The sequence below is a fragment of the Triturus cristatus genome, chromosome 8 (assembly GCF_964204655.1).
Source record: "Triturus cristatus chromosome 8, aTriCri1.1, whole genome shotgun sequence".
Taxonomy (NCBI): domain Eukaryota; kingdom Metazoa; phylum Chordata; class Amphibia; order Caudata; family Salamandridae; genus Triturus; species Triturus cristatus.
In genome coordinates, this window is record NC_140591.1 from 1,135,100,662 (window position 1) to 1,135,127,513 (window position 26,852).

Here is a 26,852-nt window from a genome sequence, read left to right on the forward strand (position 1 = left end):
TAACAACTGCTGTTTCAATAGGTGATGGAGCCCTCCTTCAGTTTGTAAAGTTTCTGTCTGTTGAGCTGAAGACTGTTCCATTTCATCCACGTACCCAGGGCACAAGACCCTTTAACACAGTACATTTTTCTGCATCCTGTTTGTTCCATGCGTAGGAGTAGAACATGACGCTGTACTTCTGAAATAATGGCATTAGATTTTGGTTATACATGATAAATACCGGGGGGGGGGACGAGGAGAGGAAGATCATGGAAAGCCACGAGGGACACCATAAATGACCCAGAACAGGTGGTGAAAAAAGGTTCTCTATTCTCGCCAGCTAACAGTTTTTGAAAAAACTTTGAGACATGCTCATAGCTTCCTCACATACTCCAACTGCACTTACCAGCTGTCTCAAGAACCACATTATTTATAGTGTGGAAGGTGGTAGACCAATGCCTCAAGATCAGCGTGCCCAATAAGCTTTTACCAACCCTTTGTGGAAGTTCATCCTCTACATTTACTAAAGCAGTTTTTGTAGGGCTGGCATGAAAACCTGAGTAGAACACATGCGGCATACTGACTTCTCAATAAGTGGTTGGCATAATTCTGTTACTGTGTGTGTATTTGTGTGTGTGTGTGTGTGTATATATGTGTGTATGTATGTGTGTGTGTATGTATATATATATATATATATATATAATAAAAATTCATTTGTCTACTTATATTATGATCTTTAAGGAAAAATGTTGAACAACTTATTGCATAAGTGAAAGATTAATTTACAGCAAGTTAAGACAGCTAAAATAATTTGCACACTTTCTTGGTAAGGCAGCATAAGCAATGCCCTGTGATTTTTTGTTTTAGCTTTAGTGCGTCAATAAAAGAGGAGCTCTTCTTCATGTATGTCTAGCACTGCCTCATTGCGTTTACAAAATGACCAGAAACCTTCTAAAATCAGTTTTTTTTTAAATTTTGTAAATGTATTGCCCACTTCCTACATTGCCGAAATTTGAGTGAATATATCACAATTTATGCACCATTTTGAAAGTGCTCTTGAGGTTGCTGTACTATTTTTCTGGGTTTTCTCCTGTATAAGACGTGTTTAGCAACAAAATTCTTGTCCTTTCAATTTAGTAAGGGTTTTATATTCTAAACATTCTTCTCTTTTCCCTTTTCTTTTTTGATTCTAGGTTATGGCATTTATTCCCCCCCCCCCCCTCCCTTCTAATTCTTCAATAAATCAAGAGACATAAATATGACACATTGTAACCCAGATAAATGGGCAGTATCAGTCACAGCCATGGAAAACTACTCTTTTAAACATTGCTGGCGAAACCAATAGAAATGGAGTGGAGGCTGAGAGATATAACCTATTAGTCAATAGCATTAAGTGGGAGTGGAATATTCCACTAGGTTAATCGGCAATGTAATCGGCCAGATCACAAGTTAATGCCAGAAGGAGGGTGTTCGGAGAAAGACAGTTGTTGAAATGGACAGACCAGAGGCACACTCTGTGTAAATTGGAAGCAGTAAGTCAGCTTGACAGCTGTTGCTGTGTTTGCAGTGATAAATTCATGCCCCTTACTAGATGATTTAATTGACTTGTATTTTAATATCTACAAGAATAACTTCAAGTTAGCTCTAATAATTGAGGTAAGCGAGTAAGATATATATTTACATGTATGTGTTTTTTAGGAGTTCAGCCCATGCGACCTAAAAAGGAATACAATAGTAATTAGAACTTCCTATTGTTTTTGCTCTAATATTAATATTAATTTCAAATCGTACAACCACATTTAAACACTGTCCCTTACTGCAGGTAGGTAGAGTCCTCTGGGTGACATCAGAATCTATAAAGGTTAAGAATACCAACAAGTTATCACCCTCTCTTATGAAGCTGGAATTTATAGACCAAACCGTGGAAACAAACTTTAAACTTGGTCCGGCATGGACCGGAATCAAGTGTTCCCTCAGGTCGCCACCCTTCAAGCACTGCCAGTTACACTATCTAGCTTGGGAATGATCTCCAGGGTGTAGTGTTTGATGTTAAGGGTACGTGCTAAGGCATGTAATTACTTTGTTGTCTACCTCTGATAAAAGCCTTGTGATTGGAGCAGCAGTCAACACCTGACTTGACTGTTGTAATTGTCAGTATGCTAGACCCGGAGCATTTAAGCTCAAACATTGGCAGAGAGTGTAGATGGTTGCAGTCTGATATCTGGCCTCAGTCTTGAAAATGTTACTAGATCTGCAGGTCAATTAACTTGAATAGTCTGCTCGACCTAACTGTAATGTATTTGACCCATAAACTGGTCTCATTATGTCATCCAAGACAAATATTTTATTTTGCAGCGTCACCTCTGTCTTCATTATCACATGATTGCACCTTTCAATATGTGAAGTCAGCATTCCTGTTGTACAAGAAACCCAGTTTGATATAGTAGACTAAGGGGCCGATTACGATGCAGCACATAAATACTCTGACCTGCGGTCGGAGTCTTAAGGGCCACATCGTAATTTGCTGTTCGGTTTCCTTTCCGATCGCCTCACTATAATGGAGGCGATCGGAAAGGAAACCGGCCGGTTATTCTGACTGGCTTGGAGAGCCGGTTTGCCAGTCGGAAGCCGGCTAGTAATGTCAATGGCGGGCCTTTCGGCCCTTGAGATTACGATGCACGTTTCATTTCCATGTCGGAAAGTGTGTTTGTGGGCCCCCAGCAGGGCCCCCTTTGGTGCACGGCTTCCAGTTGGAGGCAGAGGCACCTATGGTGACCCCTGTTGATCCCTGTACCTTGTGGCAGGCCTCTTGTGGTGTCTGCCACGGGGTGCAGGGATGAACCGCACCTCCCATGTCACTATGGGAGCATGCATTACGGCTGGTTTACGGCTGTAATGCATGTTCCCATAGTTAAATATAGGAATGAGACCGAATAGTGTTTGGTTGCATCCTAATGAGGGGGTCGGGACTCCCGATCGGGTGTAGGTTGGTCCAAGGACAGAATCCGTGTCGGGCAGAAGGAATTCCGCCCAACATCGAACTCTGGCCCCAAATGTTAAATGTTTGCTCCATGCAGAATAAGACTTTAACTTGCATATAAGGGTGCGCATGACCCCTGGCTTGCCTTTTAGTTCGCTAACAGCATCGCCATCAAGTTGGGGGCAGGAATGTTTCTCAGTTTATGTTTAAAAGCTCACTTTTGATAAATATATTACTAAAGCATGATGTGGTTGTGTGCTGTCATTTACAGAGGGCACATTTTCCATTGAAATGGCCAAAACGTTTCCCACTAGCATTCAGTTTTACTTATATAACTAAATGGTGTATAAACATCCGTGGAAATTGGGTTTCAACAAACATTTAGCAATTGCACATCACCAAGTAAAGTGTTCTGATGTGTTTTAATCTTATTACATTTTTTTTCATCACACACAATTACAAAACAAGGGCTTTCATAGCTACTGAAATTTATTTTGAAATGGTTGTGAAGTTAATTTTTTAGCTATTTAAATGTGTTAGAATAAAACATGACATCCTACAGCCTTTCATTTCACAATTTTGGTTCAGTAGTTTTGTCAGATAGTTCAGTTTACAAAATCCTCTAACTTTCCAGCCAGAAAGAAAAGAAACTGTAGATGCAAGTTGACTTTTGACCACTGTCTCTGAGCACAGAATAAATGTAACCATATAAGAATGAGGTTTAAAGGCATCGTTAAAGCTCCTTCACTTTTTGAGCAAACGGGCCACCTGTTTATCAGCTTGCCAGAAGGGGCAAGTAAGCCCTGAATATAGCTCGCCCTGATAAAATAAGTTTCGCCATAGCGAGTGGGTGAGTAGAATTGTCGAGGCCTGGATATTAAAAAAAATTCACTTGGCAGGAGAGACCACATCTCCTAGGCCAGAAAACCCTCTGCTTGTTCTTGGCCATGACTGATGCGTCATTGTTTTTTAATTGGGCTGCTTACTATTCATAATCTACCTGTGTTTGTCTGATTAATACAATCTTCTTGTGTTACCCAGGCTGTGATTTAAAGAAGTCCAGCCAAGGAATTTCTCCTTTCTAGGCCTATTTGCCTTCACTGTGAATAAACAGAACTCTTGAAATGCACCTATTGTTGTGTGTGTAATATATATATATTTTTTTTTTATAACCATAAATCCAAGAGTAGAAACAAGAATATTATAAATGTATGAATTAGAAACTGTAATTACAGTGGACAATAACATTATGAAAATGATTCTTAATGACTATTTTTCTCCCCTATAAATGATAATAATTTTGTAAATATTGATTGTGAACTGTATGTCAGCCATTGGGGACAAGAAACTCCAAGATGGCTACTGCATGTGTAAACTAGGAACACAGTAGCCCTTCTTCTATGTTTGTTTAAGCATTGGAGTCTTTTCTCTCTGCCGTTAACATCCGTGTATTTAAGACAATAATTTTAAATGGGACTCTGACATTGAAAAAGGTCGTGAAGACCGAAACCGGTTTGTCAGTATGGTGGAATAAAGCTCTTCAAAAATTACTGGCTCGGAGTGAATTACCTGCTTTAGAATGCTAAGGCGTTTTGGTTTGAGTATTTTCACGGATCGTCACCGTGTGGTATTTGCACCCGGAAACAAGTGAGCGGCGGCGTGTGGCGAAAACTGGCAGAAAATTCGAAGAAGTGCCGCCGGCTCTGCTATGGAATAAAGGGAAGATTTTCAACTAACACGGAAGTGCGGGAGAGGCTAGACGGCAAGCCCGGATCAAGATACATTGTATCCGGTTCAAAGTGAAGAGCAACAACCTGGGTGAAGGAGGAATCAAGTCAGCGGTGAGTCGGAGGACCCTCGTGCAGACCGAAGACTCCAGAACCCGGTGAGTTGAAACGCCCCCTGCCCGTGTATTATCCCATGATTTTCCGAGCATTCCTGTGAGCCATAAGTGATTTCAAGAATAATAACATGGTGTTGCAGTAATCATTGCCACATCAAGACGGGTGAACAATCAAAAGCCACCATAACAGTCAAGGAAATGTTTAGTGAAGAAGAACGGCTAGAAGCCGCGGTGTCCATCTTCTCAACGAAAAGTCAGAATTCCAGAGTTGGAACGAACGAACCAAGGGAAGCTACCCCCAGTACGTTAAAGGGACTCTTTAATGCTTTAGAAAGAACATATGAAAAAGAAGTTCGTAAATGGTGGGAGGCCACCTCACTGCGCCGATATCTTGAAGTGGAACGAATTCCTCGAGGGTTAAGGATATACACTGTACCCTCCTACGAAAACCCGGACCCGAATCTTTTAGTAGAATGGATTCAACATACCACGAAATCAGCTGTGGGAATGGTAGAAATCCTTATCAAGTACGCAGTCAGCGATCGATGCAAACTGCTTGAGGAAATACAACGCTTAGAGGACCTAATTGCACAGGACTCAGCGAAAGAAACAGCGGAGAGTGTAAGGTCACAAATGAAACAGCGGTTAGTAAAATACGAAGATACTATAAGGCGCAGGAAGCACGAGAAATTTGCGCGGGATCAGCGGGACTACGAAAGTGGAAGAATTCTAACGTTTGCTAAAAAATTTGATCAGCCCAGAAAAACGATACAAGAGACTAAAGGCAAGAATCTCCACATACAGGTTACGTCAGAATCAGATCTGGAAACAGACCACTCTGAGAATGAGGGCGCAAGTGGCAGCAGGCCAGAGCCGATAACGAGCCTCACGGAGACATTACAAGAGAATCAAGTGGGATCGGCAAATTTTTGCGACGAGTTTCAAGTCATCCAACAATCGTGGAGGCTGAATACACATAGGCCAAAACCCCCCGAAAGAGAAAAAGGAAATCAAGACTGGGTGGAAAGAAGCACAAAAGGAACCGTGAAACAACAGTACACACCGAGATTAACGAAGAGCAAGAAAAACAGGGGGGCGTACCAGGCCTAGAATCTGACCTAACGGTGATTAATCTGTCACACAAAAAGCTTACCGATACGGAAATACAAGTGTTAAAGAAAGGGCTGACCTTTTGCCCTACGACTCAGTGGGACTATGCTCAAACGAGGATAGACCTTTATCAATTCATAAGAAAATTGAAGTTACGAAAAATGTTTTCTGGTAGGCTAGCACAACCAGCTGTGATGACAGAAGAAGCCAATTCAGTATCCAGTTCATTGACAGTAGCAGGTCTAACAACACTACAGACCATAAACACCCTAGCTGAAAATCTAACAGTGAGTCAGGAGGAAGCACAAGGTGGAGAACTCGCCCTAATAAGAGAAATGGATCTGATGCAAGTGGGTGGCATGAGCCGCTTAAAAAGAAAATGCCGATTTATTCCTAAAACAGGATTTGACATGATTGACAATTTCCAGGAAATGGTCATTCAAGATCTTGACAATTTGAGAACTGCATCCAATCCCAAAGATGTGAAATCACAGAACATATCTAAAAAAACAATGGGAAGCTATTAAATCATTACAGGAGGACAAATCTTTGGAAATTAAGCCTTCAGACAAGGGCAGCAATGTCGTCGTCCAGGACAAAGAGGCGTATGAGTTGGAAGCTTTAAGGCAATTAAGTGATGTGGACTGCTACAATAAAATTTCTAGACAGCAATACAATGAGTGTCTTAGAATTTCATCGGGTAATTAGTGGGTGGCGGGATAAAGGAATTTTACATCAAGATGAGTTTGAATTTCTAAAAGTAGATTACCCTACCATCCCTACCATCTACCACATCCCCAAGCTGCACAAAAATGACAAGAATCCTCCTGGAAGACCCATCGTGTCCTCCAAAGGAAGCCTCCTAGAAAACACCTCAATACTGATTGACACCATACTGAGTCCTTTTGTTGGCAATCTGTTATCTTATGTTAAAGATACATCGGATTTCATTAAAAAAATTGCCAACATACCCTGGGAGGAGAATCAGATGTTGGTCACCATGGATCTAACCAGTTTATATACCAGTATCAATCATGAACAGGGTTTGGAAGCGATTAGGAATTTTCTAAAAACAAGATCAATACAATATATTGAGCACAATCAAATGATCATTGAGCTTATGGCCTTTTGCCTGTATAATAACATCTTTCTATTTGGCAACCAATTATACATCCAGAAAGAAGGTACCGCGATGGGCACGTGCTCCGCCCCCAGCTACGCGAATCTTTTCGTGGGCTGGTGGGAGAAGCACGTGGCCTGGTATGGGGCAAATGAGCCCTGGGTGAGCAAAATTGCCGTCTGCATCAGGTACATCGACGATATTTTTATCGTCTGGAAAGGGTCGCAACAAGAATTTCTGACATATCTTGATCTCCTAAATCACAACATCTATAACTTACATTTCACTAGCAACATCAGTGATTCAGAAGTGGCTTTCTTAGATCTACTGGTATATGTAAGTGATCGACAATTAATGACTAAGCTATACCGCAAAGCCACTGCAGGTAATGCCACCTTACATTTTACCAGTCAGCATCCTAGATGCCTGGTGAATAGCATCCCCTATGGGGAGTTACTGAGGATAAAACGAAACAGCACACTAGACACTTATCAAGGATCAAAGAAAGAAGCCATTAAACGCTTCAGTGTAAGAGGCTATCCAGAAAAAAACATTAAAAACAGCGGAAAAAAGAGCAGATCAGAAAGAAAGAAATCTGCTTCTAGCAACTAAACAGTAAGAGAAACAAGACGACACTACCAGGTTAATTTTGACATATTCGAAGAATTCTCCTCAAATACGTCAAATTATTAACAAACATTGGCGAATTTTGAGGGCAGATATGGTCATAGGGAAAGAACTGCCCCAACATCCTAGTATTGCATATAGGAAGAACACGTCTTTACAGGACCTATTAGTACACAGTCATTTCGAAAAAAGTCCGAAAGGTAGAAATGAAATCAAAGGGTTTTTCCCCTGCCTTAAATGCAAAGCTTGCAAGAATAGTAAGAAGATCAAAGGGTATAAGGTCCCAGGAAGACCAACTGAAAAATCAATCCTCAAGTTTCTAAATTGCAACTCAGACTTTGTAGTGTACTGTCTGAGTTGCCCTTGCAATTTGCAATATATTGGAAGTACGGTGCATCCCGCAAAAAAGAGGGTGTTGGAACACATGCGGGGTATCATAAATAAGGACAAAAACTATCCAGTCGCACGCCACTTCGCCTTACACCATCACAGTGATAGTCACCAGCTGAGCTATTTTTGCCTAGACCGAATATCTGTAAGACAAAGAGGGGGTGACAGGGTCAAAAGATTGCGCCAGTTAGAATCTAGGTATATTCTAGAACTGAGGACCATGGCACCTCTGGGTCTAAACAGCGAAGAGGAACTACTGTGGTACATATAGGTTAACCTAGAAAGAGCACATACACAAGGACATTGTTCTACACATTTTTTCCCCCCCTTTTCTGCTACTGACAGTTATATAAATATTTTCTTTCAAAACATATTTCCTTCCAAAAATGAAACATTCATGAGAAACAAAATCTTTACTTAGAAAAGTTAGGAACCATGTACTCAATTGAAAATGAACTGTAACAGAAGATGGAACGTTAATTAGATTTCTAAAATTAATTATAGTATTGTAGAGCGAATTTTTTCCTTTTTTCTTCTTCCTCTTTGAAATATAATACATGAGGGGTGTTTTATAAACGGCATAGCCCATTCAGGGCAAAATAACCATAAATCCAAGAGTAGAAACAAGAATATTATAAATGTATGAATTAGAAACTGTAATTACAGTGGACAATAACATTATGAAAATGATTCTTAATGACTATTTTTCTCCCCTATAAATGATAATAATTTTGTAAATATTGATTGTGAACTGTATGTCAGCCATTGGGGACAAGAAACTACAAGATGGCTACTGCATGTGTAAACTAGGAACACAGTAGCCCTTCTTCTATGTTTGTTTAAGCATTGGAGTCTTTTTCTCTGCCGTTAACATCCGTGTATTTAAGACACTAATTTTAAATGAGACTCTGACATTGAAAAAGGTCGTGAAGACCGAAACCGGTTTGTCAGTATGGTGGAATAAAGCTCTTCAAAAATTACTGGCTCGGAGTGCATTACCTGCTTTAGAAGGCTAAGGCGTTTTGGTTTGAATATATATATATATATATATATATATATATATATATATATATATATATTTTTTTTTTAATTGACTGTTAAGACGGAAAAGTCCTCTGCATGGTAAGGATGTGTACATTTCCCTAAGTTTCCGACTATACTATTGTCTGAATCTCTAAAGCTGATTCGTAATTTTTTTTGCATAGGCAAAGAAGGATGATGTGTGTGTGCCATGACATAGGCTTGTCTTGCAGATTGAGGTATAGATGGACCAGGTGTGGCGCCCAAAATGCCACATTCTTATTGTATGTGCTGTGGTGGCAGTATACCATGTAGTGATCAGGACCTGTTTACCCCATGTTACTAGAGTGAGGCGTACAGGCTCATCTTTTTTTTTTGTGTTGAAATTTTTTATTGAATTTTATAAGACAAATACATTAGAGCATATGCAATAGTAAATAAAAGAGAATAATTACATGTTAGAAGGAATCATGGAATAAGAAATTGATAAATAAATACGATATAAATATGCATTTAAATAGATAAATACAAATTAATGCAACGAAGATATCAAAACCCAGAATAACATGTAATAAGAGTGAGCAATAGGGAAAAAAAAAAAAAAGAGAGAAGAAAAACATAGTAGGATAAAGAGTGCTGAAAATATAAAGAAATAGAACAAAGGAAAATTAATTAAATAAAAGCAGAAGAGTACCACAACGAAGGAAGCAAAGGATTGTGAGGGAACAGAGAAAAGAGAAAAAACAAAGGACAAAAGGTGAAAGTTGATTAGTGTGTTTGAGTAGAAGTGGAGGCCGGAGGGTCAGCAGCATTTGATTTAAGAAATGGAGACCATATTCGAAGAAAGGTGTCGTTTTGAAGGTATTTTACCTATATATATGGCAGTCATCGGCACCCCGCATACCTACCTGCTCCCTGCTGACGAGAGGCAATTACCTCGAAACACGTGTCCAGGGATGGCATTATATTTCTATATACTCGTGGCGTAGGCGTACTCACCGTAGCCACTACACTATCCAGAATCCTTTGGGGTTATTTGCAGCATGACGAGCAGTGTCGCGACCCATTTACGTAAATCACTAATAGCTCATTCGAGCGACTTTGGCTGACGAGCCCGGTGTCTGCACCTGCGCGCCTTGGAAGGTATTTTACCTATATATATGGCAGTCATCGGCACCCCGCATACCTACCTGCTCCCTGCTGACGAGAGGCAATTACCTCGAAACACGTGTCCAGGGATGGCATTATATTTCTATATACTCGTGGCGTAGGCGTACTCACCGTAGCCACTACACTATCCAGAATCCTTTGGGGTTATTTGCAGCATGACGAGCAGTGTCGCGACCCATTTACGTAAATCACTAATAGCTCATTCGAGCGACTTTGGCTGACGAGCCCGGTGTCTGCACCTGCGCGCCTTGGAAGGTATTTTACCTATATATATGGCAGTCATCGGCACCCCGCATACCTACCTGCTCCCTGCTGACGAGAGGCAATTACCTCGAAACACGTGTCCAGGGATGGCATTATATTTCTATATACTCGTGGCGTAGGCGTACTCACCGTAGCCACTACACTATCCAGAATCCTTTGGGGTTATTTGCAGCATGACGAGCAGTGTCGCGACCCATTTACGTAAATCACTAATAGCTCATTCGAGCGACTTTGGCTGACGAGCCCGGTGTCTGCACCTGCGCGCCTTGGAAGGTATTTTACCTATATATATGGCAGTCATCGGCACCCCGCATACCTACCTGCTCCCTGCTGACGAGAGGCAATTACCTCGAAACACGTGTCCAGGGATGGCATTATATTTCTATATACTCGTGGCGTAGGCGTACTCACCGTAGCCACTACACTATCCAGAATCCTTTGGGGTTATTTGCAGCATGACGAGCAGTGTCGCGACCCATTTACGTAAATCACTAATAGCTCATTCGAGCGACTTTGGCTGACGAGCCCGGTGTCTGCACCTGCGCGCCTTGGAAGGTATTTTACCTATATATATGGCAGTCATCGGCACCCCGCATACCTACCTGCTCCCTGCTGACGAGAGGCAATTACCTCGAAACACGTGTCCAGGGATGGCATTATATTTCTATATACTCGTGGCGTAGGCGTACTCACCGTAGCCACTACACTATCCAGAATCCTTTGGGGTTATTTGCAGCATGACGAGCAGTGTCGCGACCCATTTACGTAAATCACTAATAGCTCATTCGAGCGACTTTGGCTGACGAGCCCGGTGTCTGCACCTGCGCGCCTTGGAAGGTATTTTACCTATATATATGGCAGTCATCGGCACCCCGCATACCTACCTGCTCCCTGCTGACGAGAGGCAATTACCTCGAAACACGTGTCCAGGGATGGCATTATATTTCTATATACTCGTGGCGTAGGCGTACTCACCGTAGCCACTACACTATCCAGAATCCTTTGGGGTTATTTGCAGCATGACGAGCAGTGTCGCGACCCATTTACGTAAATCACTAATAGCTCATTCGAGCGACTTTGGCTGACGAGCCCGGTGTCTGCACCTGCGCGCCTTGGAAGGTATTTTACCTATATATATGGCAGTCATCGGCACCCCGCATACCTACCTGCTCCCTGCTGACGAGAGGCAATTACCTCGAAACACGTGTCCAGGGATGGCATTATATTTCTATATACTCGTGGCGTAGGCGTACTCACCGTAGCCACTACACTATCCAGAATCCTTTGGGGTTATTTGCAGCATGACGAGCAGTGTCGCGACCCATTTACGTAAATCACTAATAGCTCATTCGAGCGACTTTGGCTGACGAGCCCGGTGTCTGCACCTGCGCGCCTTGGAAGGTATTTTACCTATATATATGGCAGTCATCGGCACCCCGCATACCTACCTGCTCCCTGCTGACGAGAGGCAATTACCTCGAAACACGTGTCCAGGGATGGCATTATATTTCTATATACTCGTGGCGTAGGCGTACTCACCGTAGCCACTACACTATCCAGAATCCTTTGGGGTTATTTGCAGCATGACGAGCAGTGTCGCGACCCATTTACGTAAGTCGTTTTGATCTTGAAGATTATAGATTGTACGTTCATGGGAAGCAGTTTGCATCATGGCCACCAACCAGTCCTCCTGTGATGGAGGCATAGTTGATTTCCAATGACGCAGTATACATATTTTGGCAGTAGCAATTGAAGTATGAAAAAGACGAAGTTGTGGCTTCGTGAGCTTTGGGGAATGACGTAAGTCATGTAGGAGAATGTTAGTAGATGTAAGTGGCAATTTTAGGGGCATAGTGGATTTCAAGGTAACACCAATAAAAGTCCAATAGGGTTGAATACTAGGACATTCACAAATGATATGAGTAATATCACAACCTGAATTGAAGCATCTCCAGCAGTTAGAATGAGAGAGAAGACCAGCTTGGTGTAATTTGACAGGAGACCAGTGCCAATCATGCAGAATTTTAAAAAGACAAAATTTAAGCCTTGATTCACGAGCTCCCTTATTTAAATTCTCTAGAATCAAATCCCACTCAGCATCGGAAAAGGAAATGGAGAGACAAGATTGCCATTTACGCTGGAGATCATGTGAAAGAGATTTGGAAAAAAGATGAGATGAGAAAATTTTGTATATACCAGAAGTAACACCCTTAAATTTCCCCCAAATGTGCAAATATGATGATATAGGGGAATCCTGCAGGAGCCATGGTGATGTTCCCATATGGGTCTTTAAACATTGTTGGAGTTGAAGATATTTGGAAGAATGATGAAGGGGAAGATCAAATTCTATCCTGAGCTGAGAGAATGACTTAAAATCCCCATCATGTAGGAGTTGATCCGGATAGAGAATACCTGCAGCTCGCCATTCAGGCCAGGATAACATACGGCCATTAATACGGATCCCCGAATTATTCCACAAGGGAGCCTTAGCATGTATTCTGGAATTTGAGCCTAATAATCTATGACTTCTCTGCCAGGATTTATGCATGGCGGATAGTATCGGGTTTTTTGGGTCAGAACGACTAGAGCCAGTACCATACAGAGGAGAAAGATTTGATTCCGAGGATAGAAGATGTCTTTCTATTTGAACCCATTGTGGTAAATCCTTGATGCCAGGTAAAAAATATGAGATTTGGGAAATATGTAACGCCAAAGAGTAGTGTTCAATAGAAGGAAGACCGATTCCGCCAGATAATTGGTGAGCCTTCAACTTAGTGATAGCAATTCGCGGCTTCATAGTACCCCAGATGAAAGTTTTAATCTGGGCATCTATTGATCGAAGTAAGGATAGAGGGATCTGCAAAGGAAGCATACCTAGAATGTAGATAAATCTCGGAAGGGTAACCATTTTAACCGCCTGAGTTCTGCCCCAAAGAGAAAGGCCCAAAGCCTTCCATTTGTCAAAATCCCGTTGCATTTGGGATATAAGAGGAGATAAATTATCTGCAACCATGTCTTGCAATCCTTTATTAACGAGGACACCCAAGTATTTAAGGCGTGAAGGCTGCCAATGAAAAGGAAATCCAAAAATGGCTGCTTTGGTAGTACCGTTAGAGATGGGCAACGCTTCACTCTTGTCCCAATTAATCTTATAACCTGAAAAAGAGGAGAAATCATTAATAATGTGAAGAAGAGAAGGAATCGACCGGGGAAGACGAGTAAGGGTGAGTAGGATATCATCAGCATATAAGTATATTTTAGAATGTCCAATTGGAAGGGGGACACCAGAGACCTCATCCGATTGGCGAATGGTGGCGGCCAAGGGCTCCATAGCCAGAAGAAACAAAAGAGGGGATAGTGGACATCCTTGACGTGTCCCTCTCTTAATGGTAAAGGTGTCTGATAGAAACCCACCACAGTTTACCTGAGCAGAAGGATGGTCGTATAATAAGCGTACCTTGTCAATAAAGTTCGTGCCTAAACCAAATCTATCCATGACTTTGAAAAGATAATTCCATTCAATGCGGTCGAACGCCTTTTCTGCGTCAAGTGAAAGGGCTAACGCATCATCCTTAAGATGTTGAGCCGACCATAATGCATGGGCCAGAGAACGCAGATGATTCCGAGAGGATTGACCTGGTACAAAGCCTACTTGAGAATGATGTATCAAGGAAGGCAAGACCTTACGCAAACGCGAAGCAAGAATGCTGGCCAGGATTTTAATATCAGTGTTCAATAAAGAGATGGGGCGATAGCTACTGCAGAGCTGGGGGTCCTTACCTGGCTTTGGAAGCACAACAATAATAGCCTTGTTAGAAAGAGGTCCTAGTGAAGATGAACTATCCGCCTCCTGGAATGCGGTATGCAGGGTATCAATAATATTGTGACCTGCCCAGCGATAGAACTCAGGGGGAAATCCATCCTCACCAGGGGCCTTGTGATAGGGCAGGGCAGTAATCGCACTAGAGACCTCATCTCTGGTTATTTCACCCTCTAGAATGGCTCTGCCCTCCGCCGAAAGAGAAGGAAGATGTACTTTTGCAAGAAATGCTGTCATTTTATCCAGGTCCATTCTACTATCGGAGGTGTAAAGAGATTCGTAAAAAGAGGCGAACTCATTAACGATGTCTTGAGGTTTCGTGCACAGGTGACCTTGCGTAGATCTAATGGCCGGAATGGCCATGGACGCCTCCCACTGACGCAGCTGTGCGGCTAATAACCTTCCCGCCTTTTCCCCTTGCTCGTAATGCCGGCCTTTCATTTTCTGTAAAGCGAATTCTGCTTTAGATGTAAAAAGGCTATTTAAGGCCATTCGAGCTTGCTCTAGTAATTTGCGGTTTTGTAAAGACGGAGATGCGGTGTATAAGCGAGAATAAGTTTGTATATCAGATTCGAGTTCACTTTGTCTCCTTGCATTCTGTTTATTGGCAATTGCTGCATCACGCATTAATTGCCCCCTCAAAGTAGCCTTCACCGCGGCCCAAAGAGTCCTGCTGGAGGTGACAGACCCCTGGTTAGTAGAAAGATAATTTTGAAGGTGTGATTGCAGTTGGACCTTACCAGCAGGAGTCCTGTGGCGTTGGATGCTCATACGCCATGGTTTACGTCCAGGCCGAGAGAGACCCAGATCAAGGGAAAGGAGAACCGGAGAGTGATCAGACAAGGCCGCTTCCAGGATGCAGGAGTCTGTAACGAATTGAACTGTGTTATGAGAAATAAGGAAATAATCAAGACGAGAAAATGTACCATGGGCCGAAGAAAAGAAAGTATATTCCTTATCTGTTGGATGGCTAAAACGCCAATGGTCAACCAGTCCGATATCTGATATGATGTCCCCCAACAAGGCTCTGTCTGACGCATTGCCCCTATCTAATGGGCCAGTTTTGTCTAAAATGGAATCTTGCGTCACATTCCAGTCTCCGCCAATCAAATATTGTGATGCATTAATTTCAAGCAGCAAACGGGAAAGTTGAAGAAAGAATGTTTTTTTGGTACCCGTAGGGGCATAAACAGACCCTACACAAATGTGAGACTCTCCAATTTTAAGTTTGGCAAATACATAACGGCCATTTACATCTGACCATGTTTTAGAGACAGTGACCGGGAGGGATTTGCGAAGGAGGATTGCTACTCCACATTTGCGGAGAGGGCCTGTGTCTGAGGAATCGTCTTGTTGAACACTACTATGGATAACCTTGCCCACCCAATCTCTGCAAAGTTTGTCCGACTCCAGAGCATCCAAATGGGTCTCCTGAAGCAAGGCCACATCTACATGTTTGGTCTGGAGATAGGAGAGTACTTTCTTCCGCTTTATGTAATGGGTGAGGCCATGTACATTCCAAGTGATCGCATTCAGAGAATGTGCCTGTGTCATAGTAGAATAGAGCAAAAATCAGGAGGAAGAAAAAAATTATAAAACAACGTGGTGAACCAGACAAATAGAAAAGGGAGAGAAATGACAAAAGAAAAAGGAAACCGAAAGAATATAAGTGGAAGTAGTACTTCTAATCTAGATGAAATGCATAAAGAAAACAATAAAAAGATAAAGACGAAAGGAGGTAAAATTTAGAAAATAGTACAGTAATAAAGAAATTATGGAATAATAGCGAGTAAAGAACAAGAAACCGTAAGACTGTTACCCGCGGGTCTGGGCGCACTAGAGCGCCGCCGCGGGAAAAGACCCCACAGAAAGAGAGAAGCAATTAAGAAGGCATTAATAATATAGAAGGGAAGCCCAAAAGAGCAATATAAAAGAACAGAAGAAGGTAGAGAAAGCCAAATAGAGGTTGAGAAGCAACACTACAGAAGAGGAGAAATCTTACAGTAATTAAATGTGAGGTAACCTAAGCGTATAAAACATATCATACACATATATCAAAAATCTATACCAATATGCATACGAGCAAATAAGGTGATACAACTATAATCAAACAATTAGGCGCCAATGCACCCGAGTAACTGCAAAACCAGTTGAGAATATGCAATAAAATTGTAACATGAAAAGTGAGAAATACAGGGAGAAAAAAGAATAGCATTATTAGGCAGAGATATAGCAGAAGGCAAAGTGAAAAGGAAAAGAGGTAAGATAAGAAGTTAGTGAGAAAAGAGGTGAAAAAGAAAAGGCAATCAGATATTATAACAGCGAAAAATGCCAAAAATAGAATAATGATTTAACAATATAAACAAGGCCCGCAAGGACCGAAAGTCTACGATAAGCTGCCAATAGGTCAAGAAGTGATTTTTCCCACATGAGGAAGTATTATTCAGTCCGCATCCGAAGGGGTTTTAAGAGGAGAGCGGGACTTGTCCCTTTGTAAGTCTTGTGGGAATGTGGCTGCTGAGACCGACTGTATTGCTGACTTCCTATCTTCTTGTGAGCGATGAAGTCTTTCAAGGTCCCTACCACGAGGCCGAGGACTACTAGGAGGGCGTCTGCTGCGGTCTGGCAATGGAGTAGAAGACTTATAGGGAGAATGGGACTGATCCTGCTGCGAAGATGGAGTGAGAACCTCCATATCTTGAGGTTGAAGACAGTCCAAGAATTGCTGAAGATGCTCTGGGTCATGAAAGTCCTTAGAAACTCCATCTTTGGTGACGCGAAAACGTGCTGGTTCAAATAGGCCATACTTAATGTCTAATTGACGTAATTGAGGTCGCATAGAAAGAAAGGCTTTTCGCCGCTCATTTGTTTCTTTAGAGAAATCAGCTGCCATATGAATCCGATGGCCATCAAAGGAAAAAGAACCTTGTAACCGAGCAGCAGCCAGTAATTGTCTTGTTTGTTCGTGACGGAGGAAACAGGCAATGATCGGTCGTGGCCGCGCAGCAGGATCATTGCGTGGAGGGCCAAGTCTATGAGCCCGCTGTATCTCCAGAGGTGGAGTGAAAGAAATGCCAGTCAGCTTTGGAAGTATACGACACAAAAATGCACTGGAGTTTTGTCCTTCAATGCGCTCTGGAAAACCAAAAAAACGGATGTTGTCCCTCCTACTACGATCTTCCAAATCAATGAGCTTGCTATGTAAGAATAAAAGGTCTTGTTCTTTGTTTGGAAGGGAATCAAATCGTTTCTCCATTGCCAGAACTCTGGAATCCAGGGATTCAACCTTCACATGGAAGCTGGTGATTTCTGCTCTAATTGATTTAGTCTCCTCTGCCATTGACGTGATTGTAAGGTTCATGTCATCTAGTCGGCGACTAACCTCAGATATTTCATGCAGAATACGCTGCATAGTTGCCGCCGACGCTTGCCCACCATTAGAGGGCGTAGCGTGAGGGGCCGAGGAGGATGCATGGCCTTTCGTTGGCATAGTAGTAGACTGTTTAAGAGCTTCTGCGAAAAGAAGTGGTTTAGGAGTCTTATTTCCTTGCTTGGCAGCAGACATTTGAAGAATAGGCTTGATGGAAACTTTGAAAATACGTGAAGGCGTCTTTCCGTGTGATGAAATACTTATATGTGAGCACAAAAAAAATATGGCAAAATGTCGGAGTGTATAGAGCAGCACAATTAATGACTGTACATATATATGATAGTAAGACACTGGCCCCCCCAAAAGAAGAAACCCATGTCTCACCTTCAAACACTGGAATGCGAAAGCATATTTTCAAAAAGTGGTATCTGTGCAATAACAAGGCATCAATTATCGCTATAGTCAAAAGGGCACAGAAATATAACAGTAATAGAATGAAAACCAGCGTATGTGCGCTTATGGCGGTGACAGACAAATTTGCGATTATGACGAGACTAAATTAATCAAAATTCCAGAATGCAGATTAGTCATGGACCATGCAGGAGCAGAGAGCACAATTCCTGACTGAAAAAGTTGACAAGAGCACTATGACGGAGACACAGTCTAATGTAGGTCAGTCAGTCTGCTCTAAAGAGAGCCATTTTCATGAAGCACCAGCTTAAACAATAGTCAAAAAGCGCAAAATTATAGCTGCAGTGAAGATGAGAGGAAACAACTCTCAGAGGAACGAAAGGTTCCGTTTTTTGTAAATTTCAGCTGAGCTTGAGGAACCAGAACTTCCAATTACAGGAAAGCCATTGACCGTGTAAAGTATGGAATGCACAAATCCTGTGCGAAATGCGCGTCAAAGGTGCTACAACAGTAGTATGGGAGAAATTAGCCCTACCAGTAGCTGACGAACAGCGCGGCAAAAATCATGATTCCTGTCAGAAACTTCTGAACTCTGAAGGAGGCGTTGCTGCAGGCAAATTGAAGGAGGCGCGGCCAGAGTAAAACCAGGCAGGCGCCCGTTGTCAACATCGGGGGCGCGGCTTCATGAGGAGAGTGAGGCGGCCTGAAGGAACACGTCAGGCAGAGTGCGCCGGGCAACATCACCACAGAACATCGTCGAGGCGGTCCGCAACAGAGAGCCGTTGTCAAGCCTCCGAAACCCGCCCAAATCCTGCCCCCCATCTTCCGGTTGCAGCAGGGCACGAAGAGGAGATTCGGAAGCCGGTGGAAGGTGAGGATATTCCGTTAAGGGCTCATCCCGCGGCGGAGCTCATCCGTCAGGCGGCCATCTTCCTGCGTGGCCAGACCACGCCCCCCCAGGCTCATCTTTTTAAAAGTTGGGCAGCTGTGCTTAACTCACTCTTTGCCTACATCTGGTAGATGTGGAGTGCTGCGTAGTGCAGGAGCAGTGCCTCTATGCTGGATGTATGTGTGCCTGGGAAAGGAACAGTGCTAAGATACAGCAATAGTGTTCAGTGGATAGCGTACGTACTTGGGTGTATGTATGCCTTTGAGGAATACATTACATTAGAAATTTTGTGATGTGTGTGCAATGAAAGCATGTGCTAGGGTGTATGTGTGCATGCATGAGGTATAATACATTAGCGGTGAAGTGTTGTGCAGCACACACAGTGTGAGTGCTGGTGGTGTGTGTTTGTAAATAACAATGCTCGCAGACTGAGTGTGTGTGCTGAATACATGTGTACATGTAATGGTACAATGCATTGACTTACTAGTACTGAGCAGTAAGTGTACTGTGAATGTGCAATAACTGAATATGCCTGTGGTGGCACATTCCATGAAGGACTCTGGATTCTATTTTGGGAAGGCCAGACTTGCCTGGTGAAGACATGAGGAGGAGATGAATCCCCATCCCCTAACAGATTTTGTAACGCTGCATTCCTGTGATCTGGGTGGGACACACATTGGATTCAGTGATTGATAACAAGAAACTGGCTTCCACACATTCCAGGAAGGGAGATGGGGCTGATAAGGGAATCATAAAAAGTAGTGCTGGGGGGTCTGGGATTAACTTTTTGATGCACTTGTCTGGTCACTCCCAGGAATTGTGGTGTTATACAGTCTGCTTCGGAGTTTTGCCTGGTGTGACAGACATCTTTCATGAGGAAAGAAAAAATAGTGTCCACTTCGACATAGAACTTCGAAGATTCAGACCATTAATCAACTTTGGTGTCTGGAAAATGACTATAAGAAGGGGAAATTGAGTCCCCAAAAATCTGCCAAGCAGCCAGACAGGCTGTGTGAGAAGGGAAGCTCTGCAAGACTTCTGGCTATAATCAGGAATGAAGGGCAAAGCCTTCTACTGTTCCTGCTGGGTGTGTGGGCATTACCCAGGTAAACCAAGATCACCTTCCCTGGAGCACCAACGCCTGCTTGCTTGCCAGGACTAGTGTGCCCTGTGAGGAAGAGAGGTCCTACCAGAGTATTCGTCTGTGCACCTATCTGGCCGTAGACCGTGTGAAGGAATGTTTGCGGCCACCCCTATATGCGAGAAGAGTACTGCCATAGACTAAGCCAAGTATCAAGCGCTCTGCGGAGGGCACCAAGCCTACACAGTTTGTTGAGGTGACCCTGTATGCCAGAGGGGGCCATCATTGAAATACTTGTGTGACCTGTTTGTCAGGACTCATGAACGCCATAGCAACCACCCCTCATGCCAGTAGAAGCTGTAGTGGTGAGGGACTTTGTACTTGAGGAGTCTACATTGTCTCCAAAAGGTACCGTGGCAACCCCTTGTGTCCGGAGGGGCTGCAGGGATCAAATCGCCAAGGACGTCTGGTCGTTTCCCGGGACTGGAGTGAGGCTGCAAACAGCAGTTCTTGCTGCACGTGAGACCTGCCCTGACTGACCCCCGAGGACCAGGGAGATGCCAAGAAGGACGACATGCCCGTGTGGGACTTCAACCTGGAGCCAAAGAATTGAATTACTCCGCTGAGGAGATTTTGACCAACCACATCTTTGCGAGCTGGAAGCTGCTCCAATCACTGGGGAGAGCTGGTCAAGTCACTTTGGAGAGTGAGCCTATGATGCCTGACAATTACGCCTGTACAGCAAGCAGCCAGACTTCCGCGAGCAGAATCTGATCTTGCGAGTGCCTGCGCTCCGGGCACCGGCTGCAATGGCGTACACTTCTGTGCTGCAGAAGCGGGTTAAACTTGAACTGGGACGGTCGGCCCTGTCGGATTCGTTTGTGAATGGCTACAGCATCATAGACACTTTTGACTAAAATCCTAAAGGGTCAAAGGGAACTCTTGAGTACTGCCTCCTCGTGTGCATTCCTTGGATGTGGTCACCAGGATTACGTGAAGGGGGGTGAGATGGAGATTTGCCTTACAACTACTAGAGCCCCAACCGTAAGGTGGATTGTGTTGCTTCTGAATGTCATATTCCTTTGCAATTGTAGAGTTAGAAACAAAATACGACTTTTTCTTAAAAAAGCAAGTATTAGGCAGGACACTGATTTAGTGTTTGCATGTTGAGTTAGGAGTCGTTTTCACTGACCTGTATCGACATTACGCCCCCCCTCCTTGCGCCTGCAAGAGAGGGAGCCTTGACTGCTCAACCACCGCTACCACTGACAGTCAAGTGCAGTAGGGGTACTCGGCCCACTTAAGTGGGATCCACAATATGTTGGGCCCTGGGACTTCAGGAGTAAAAGGCCTCCACCACCACAGTTGGGCCCAGTAAATCCTGCATGCCATGTGGCGCTCTGAAAAGTTTTCCTGATAGAGAAATATATATCTCTCGATCTCTATCGATTCCGCAACAAGACCTTATAGTATCGTGCATGTAGTAGGTTTCCATAACTAGCCAGGGTTGCTGAGTAAGCTGTAGAGCTTTGCTTTCCTTGTTATGGTGGCTATGTGTCCAGGGAACTTGGAAAACCCTGACATTTGCTTTCAAAAGTGCGTCCAATGTTGCTGTGACCAGCTCACTGATTTTGCTGGGTCCAGGCAGGTTTTAAAGGAGCTGGCATATACGTTTTTGAGGTGCAGAGAAAAATAATGAAGTGAAGAGTTAGTGGGGGGGATGAGGTTTCTTTGGTCTTGGAGGTAGTAAGGCCAAAAAGACTGATAGATCATTACAAAGTCTCCTGCTTCCTGTGCATACCGTTAGTTTATGCATTAGCCTATGAGAAGGACAATAATGTAGTGAGAGGCCGGTATCTGTGATGAAGAGGGTATCAAGTTTGTGACTGATATCTCTGACGATGCCTGCAGTGAAACCGCTTATATTTGTGGCAAAGAGCATGATGTATAGTGTATATGTTATTGGCTTGTGAGTTGAATGAAAGTGGATGTTAAGATTATCGATGCATATTAGTAGGGACGTTTGTGGAAACTGTGTGGCGATTGTAGAGCAGCAGGCACATAGCCGTAGCCTAACTGAGTTTTGGAGGTGGGGAGAGCAGAAGATTTGGCTTTTTCTTCTTTATAGGATCAAATAGTTGTTACAACAAAGTTCACCTTTTGTCTGCGCCTAATCAAAGAAAGGAGATAAATGTATTGAAGGACAACGGGTTTGCCAACAACCTGGTTTGAATATTTAAGGAGTCCGAAAAATAGAAGTTGGTCATCTACCGCCTGTTTCCCACCAATAATCAGGAAAATAGTCCTTATTTTAAAAAAAGGCTTGTCACACACATACAGCTATTGTTGCAAGATGGTAGTCTCCAAGACTTGGAAGTGATCTGGATTTTGAAGATTAAAATAGTGTTCTGGTGTACCCAGAATGCTTTTATTCCTAGGGCACCCATGGCCATTTAAAAACATGATGTGATGCATGGGGAGAATCTTGAAGCCGACATCCACAAATCCAACATGATTCAGCTGGTTAATTGTAGCCCAATAAGTCACCCAGCTTTCATTTGGACCATACATCCCCATAGGGACTCTGATTGCTCTTCCTTTTTAGTTTATTAATGTTGTGGGTGTGTGCCACTTGTTCACTCCAGTCAAACATTCACAGTTCGGGGTCCCTACGAGTAAAACCATTTTGGGTACACCTGAATGCTATTTTAATCTTAAAAACAAGATCCATCTGTATCAGACATAGGACCCCTAGATGAAGCATGCCACACATTTATGTGAGCGAATCTATTTATAAAATAAGGACCATTTTTCTGATTGTTAGGAAATGGGTGGTAAATGAGCAATTTCTATTGGTGAGACTTATCTTTAAATATTCACCTTTTGTCATACATCTCAGCAGAAGAATATTTGTTGGGAACCAGGATCTTGCCTTATTAGATGACAGTAGGAGGAAGGCTGGGTATTTTGGGTAACTTAGCCACTGCAGTTGTGCTTCAATTTATCCTGTATGATGGGGTTTGGAAAAAGTAGATTAGTAACTACTGATTTTTGTCACAACATACTGCCCTCCCCAACACTTTTGTTTTAAGTGCTCTGAATTATTTATACTTTATGGATATCCATTGTGTTGTCATCTGGTGATTTCTTTCTCCTAATCTAAAAAATTTACTGTTTTCGCCCTTTTCAAAATCAGGACTGGCTTTCAAAAGGACATGGGGAATATAGAGAAATTTCTAGTGAGAAAGACTTTTTCCCAGAGGTGAAGGAGAGTAAAAATGTAATTTGCCATTTCTACAAAGATTCCACATTCAGGTAAATGGCATATTTTCAAAAAAATGTTCTGATGTGTTTCCTAAAAGCATGCTATGATTCAATGTGTACTATGACAAATGTAATTGAAGCAAGGAGTATGATTATCTACCTTGTACAGTTCTCCTTCTCTACTAAAGTAAACTTGGGGAATTCTCTGCAAGGATATTAGTTAAGTATGCATCAGAATGATTTTGAAATGTATGCCAGGCTCCCCTTCAGCGCTGCGGTGATCTACTTCACCCAAAATGTAGTCCCCTCTTTGCCTTGTTATGATTTGTAGTTAGGAGCACCTTCATTATCACAACAAAGGGTGTGGATGGACTCCACCGTATCTGTTGTTCTGTATTTACACTTGTAGAGGGCATGTATGTTTTATGAGGAGGGTTATATGGACTATTACATCTGGACATCTTGACGTTGCAAAAGCAACAAGGCTTTTTCTCCAAACGCAACAACGAATGTACTAAAAGTAGGCTACCTAAGCATCGGTGTATAAAAACTGCACAGGTAAAGGGCTCTGCTGAAAACACTCAGGTTGTATCAGATCCTGTTTGGCCTGCCAAAGGGTAGATGGGGTGGAGGGGGTGTTACACCAACCGTAGTGGTTGAGGTAGGTTTTTTGCTACATGTGTTGTGGGGTTCATCTTACCATGGCTCCGTAAAGTGGGCCAAGTACAACCTTTTCTGTGTTGAACTCTCAGGGTAGAGAGGGCAAGCAGCCACAGGCTTCTCAAGAAAATCGTGTGGGAGGCAGAAAAAGTACTTGAATCTCACTGCAGAACTTCATACCACATAATCTGAAGGGAACGTCATACAGCATGGGAACTTGCAAACTTTCTCTTGGGGGGGCCAAAACAACAGTCTGGTTTGTGGCCGAAGGATGTACCGATGGACCTGTGGGCAGGGGTGGGGGCAGGGCTAGAGTAAAAACAAAATTGCCACCTTTTCAAAACATTACTAGACCATGCTTTATTTAAAAAGCAGATGTAAATGCAAAGCTACATGGAGGACATTTTAATAATGCATTTTTATTATCTAACAGTCAGCTGGTAAACCCATCCTCACTGGATATTTCGGGGTGGACAAAATTATGTAAATGAAATCTGGTGCATTTCAATTAAAATGACGCTATTTTATACTACTCGGTGTTAATAATCCAGGAAACCTGTTCCCTACAAACCTCTCCCCAAAGAAACGCGACACGCTTTGTAAACAGTTGTAACAATATGAGTACTTCACAGTGGCTCCCTGGGTCATTACTCCATCCCATCTGTCATGAAATCTAAAGGGTCCAGCTTTTTTGTCCCCTGTGGGAACCATAATTAAGGCATCTATCTAAAATTCCGCAAGCAACCGCTTGAAGAGGCCCAGAGACCTAGGTGCAAAGGCATAATATATTCTTGTATGATTTCTTTGTTGTGTAACTATTAATAAATGTTCTTTTTGAGGTGTGAGGTTTTTTTTAACTTTTTTTTTAACTTTTTTTTTTTTTTTTACTTAGTACAAATAAATGTTACTTTCAAGTTGTTAACATTGTATTATCTTCTTGGCTGGAGAATGCCACCTGTATCCCATTGCTTATTCCAACCCACACAGCATTGCATGCAAACACCGTGCAGGCATTCTATGCTGTAGCGTCGCATCCGGGAGCCCTTTACAGGCTTGGGAGGAACACCAAAAAACAAAGCTCAATTTTTCTCCATGTCTACCAAGTCTCAGCCCTTTGGTATTCAGTTTCTATTTAGCTGGGCAATGGTTATATATCCAAAGCATGACGTATCGCTTTCTGGTTTACATTGATTTGGAAAAGCAAGGAGAAGGCACTAAGAAAGCCTGGGGTGAAATGATAAAGCAATGAAAAAGGAGGGAACAGCAAGGAGAAAGCACTCAGAAAACTGGAGGAAAGTAAGGTAAAAGGAAGGAAAACCAAGTAGAAAGCACTCAGAAAACAGGGGGGGTGGGTAGTAAAGGAAGGCCAAAGCTTTGAAAAGGGAGGAAAAGAAAGCACTCCGCGATCCTACCGTGAATGGAGCACCAAGCAGCTCTGCTAGCGGCATGAAGGGAAGCAGGCTAGCCCGATCCAGGGAGGCCCCCGGCTGCAGTCCTCAATGGCATCGGAGAGTGCAGGCGAGAGCAGGCGGTAGACCGTGTCAGAAGAGCAGGCTGCAGGCAGAGATGTCCTCTGCAACAAAGATTTGATTTATGCATGTATATAGTGCACAAATGCCCGGGGGCATGTAGGCGTTGAGGTTAGAGGACCAAATCAGATTGTCGAGGTAGTTGTACAGAACATGTTAGTTGATGAAGAGCCACGTTTATAGCGCCTTCCTGAATGATAGAAGCATAGTGCTGTTCTTTACTGTAACCGGTAGAAGGTTCCATGTCTTGACAGTCCCTAGCAGAAAGTTTCTTCCGCCCCAGCGCGCTTTCTTGAACCTTGGTGCTTGTAGGAGTCTTCTATGTGCAAATCTTAACTTCTCTTTGGGACATTCCAATTCAAATGAGTCCTCAAGAATAGAGGCCCGGCACCATGTAGTGCTTTGAAGGCTAGGCATTGGGTTTTAAACTTAATACTTTTGTCCACTGGGAGCCAGTGAAGGGTACTTAGGCCGTGGGAAACAGGCTGTAACCTAGGGATATCCAATAATAATCTGGCTGCCCTATTTTGAAGACGCTGCAACCTTTGTAGGTGCTGCGCTTGGCTCCCCATGTAAAGGGCATTACCATAGTCCAAAGTGGACAAGGCTAATGCTGTAACCAGTGTGTTTAGGGAGTCTGGCGGGATGAGAGGGTGAACCTTCCTGAAAATTTTTAGGATGAACCAAATGGATGAGATGAGGGTATTGATCTGATTTCCAAATGTCAGCTTGTCCTAACAAATGAACCATAAGTTTTTGACCTTGTGCATTGGAGCTGGGTAGTCGCCCAGACTGGAGGGCCACCATCTATGTGACCAAAAAGATGTATCGGAGCCCAGCAGCAAGACCTCTGTCTTTCCTCCGTTCAATTTTAGGCAGTTTAGACTGCATCCACTGGTTTACCTGCGTCATGCAGTTGTTAAAGCGATCAGCTTTCTCATCAATGTTACTTGAGACTAACACCACTAACTGGGTGTTGTCAGCATATGATACCACTGAGAAGCCAAACTGCCTGTTGATTGAGGCCAGCGGGGTCACATATACATTAAAAAGCGTAGGGCGCAAAGATTAACCCTTTGGCATGGTGGCGGGGGATTGTAAAGGCCTCAGATGAAATGTCTCTGGATTCTACTGAAAGGGTCCAATTGAAAAGAAGTCAACAAAATAAGAGTGTTGTCTCTGACCCCCAACTCAAATAGCCTCGTGGCTGATATTTAGCGGTTTACTGTGTTGAAGGCGGCCGATAGGTCTAACAAAATGAGGGTGGCCTTACACCCTGTGTCCAATGCCCCCCTCGAAATCCATATTGTGAGGGATCTAAGAGG

The 26,852-nt window shown here is 43.1% G+C and overlaps 1 protein-coding gene across 1 annotated transcript in view; it reads left to right on the forward strand.

Moving 5' to 3' along the window:
- TXNDC9 (thioredoxin domain containing 9) overlaps positions 1 to 26,852 on the forward strand; it is a 118,424-nt gene that overhangs the window by 16,960 nt on the left and 74,612 nt on the right. The window contains exon 3 of the mRNA XM_085622778.1: positions 23,271 to 23,389. Coding sequence (XP_085478904.1) covers positions 23,271 to 23,389 — 119 coding nt within the window. The remainder of the gene's footprint in view (positions 1 to 23,270; positions 23,390 to 26,852) is intronic.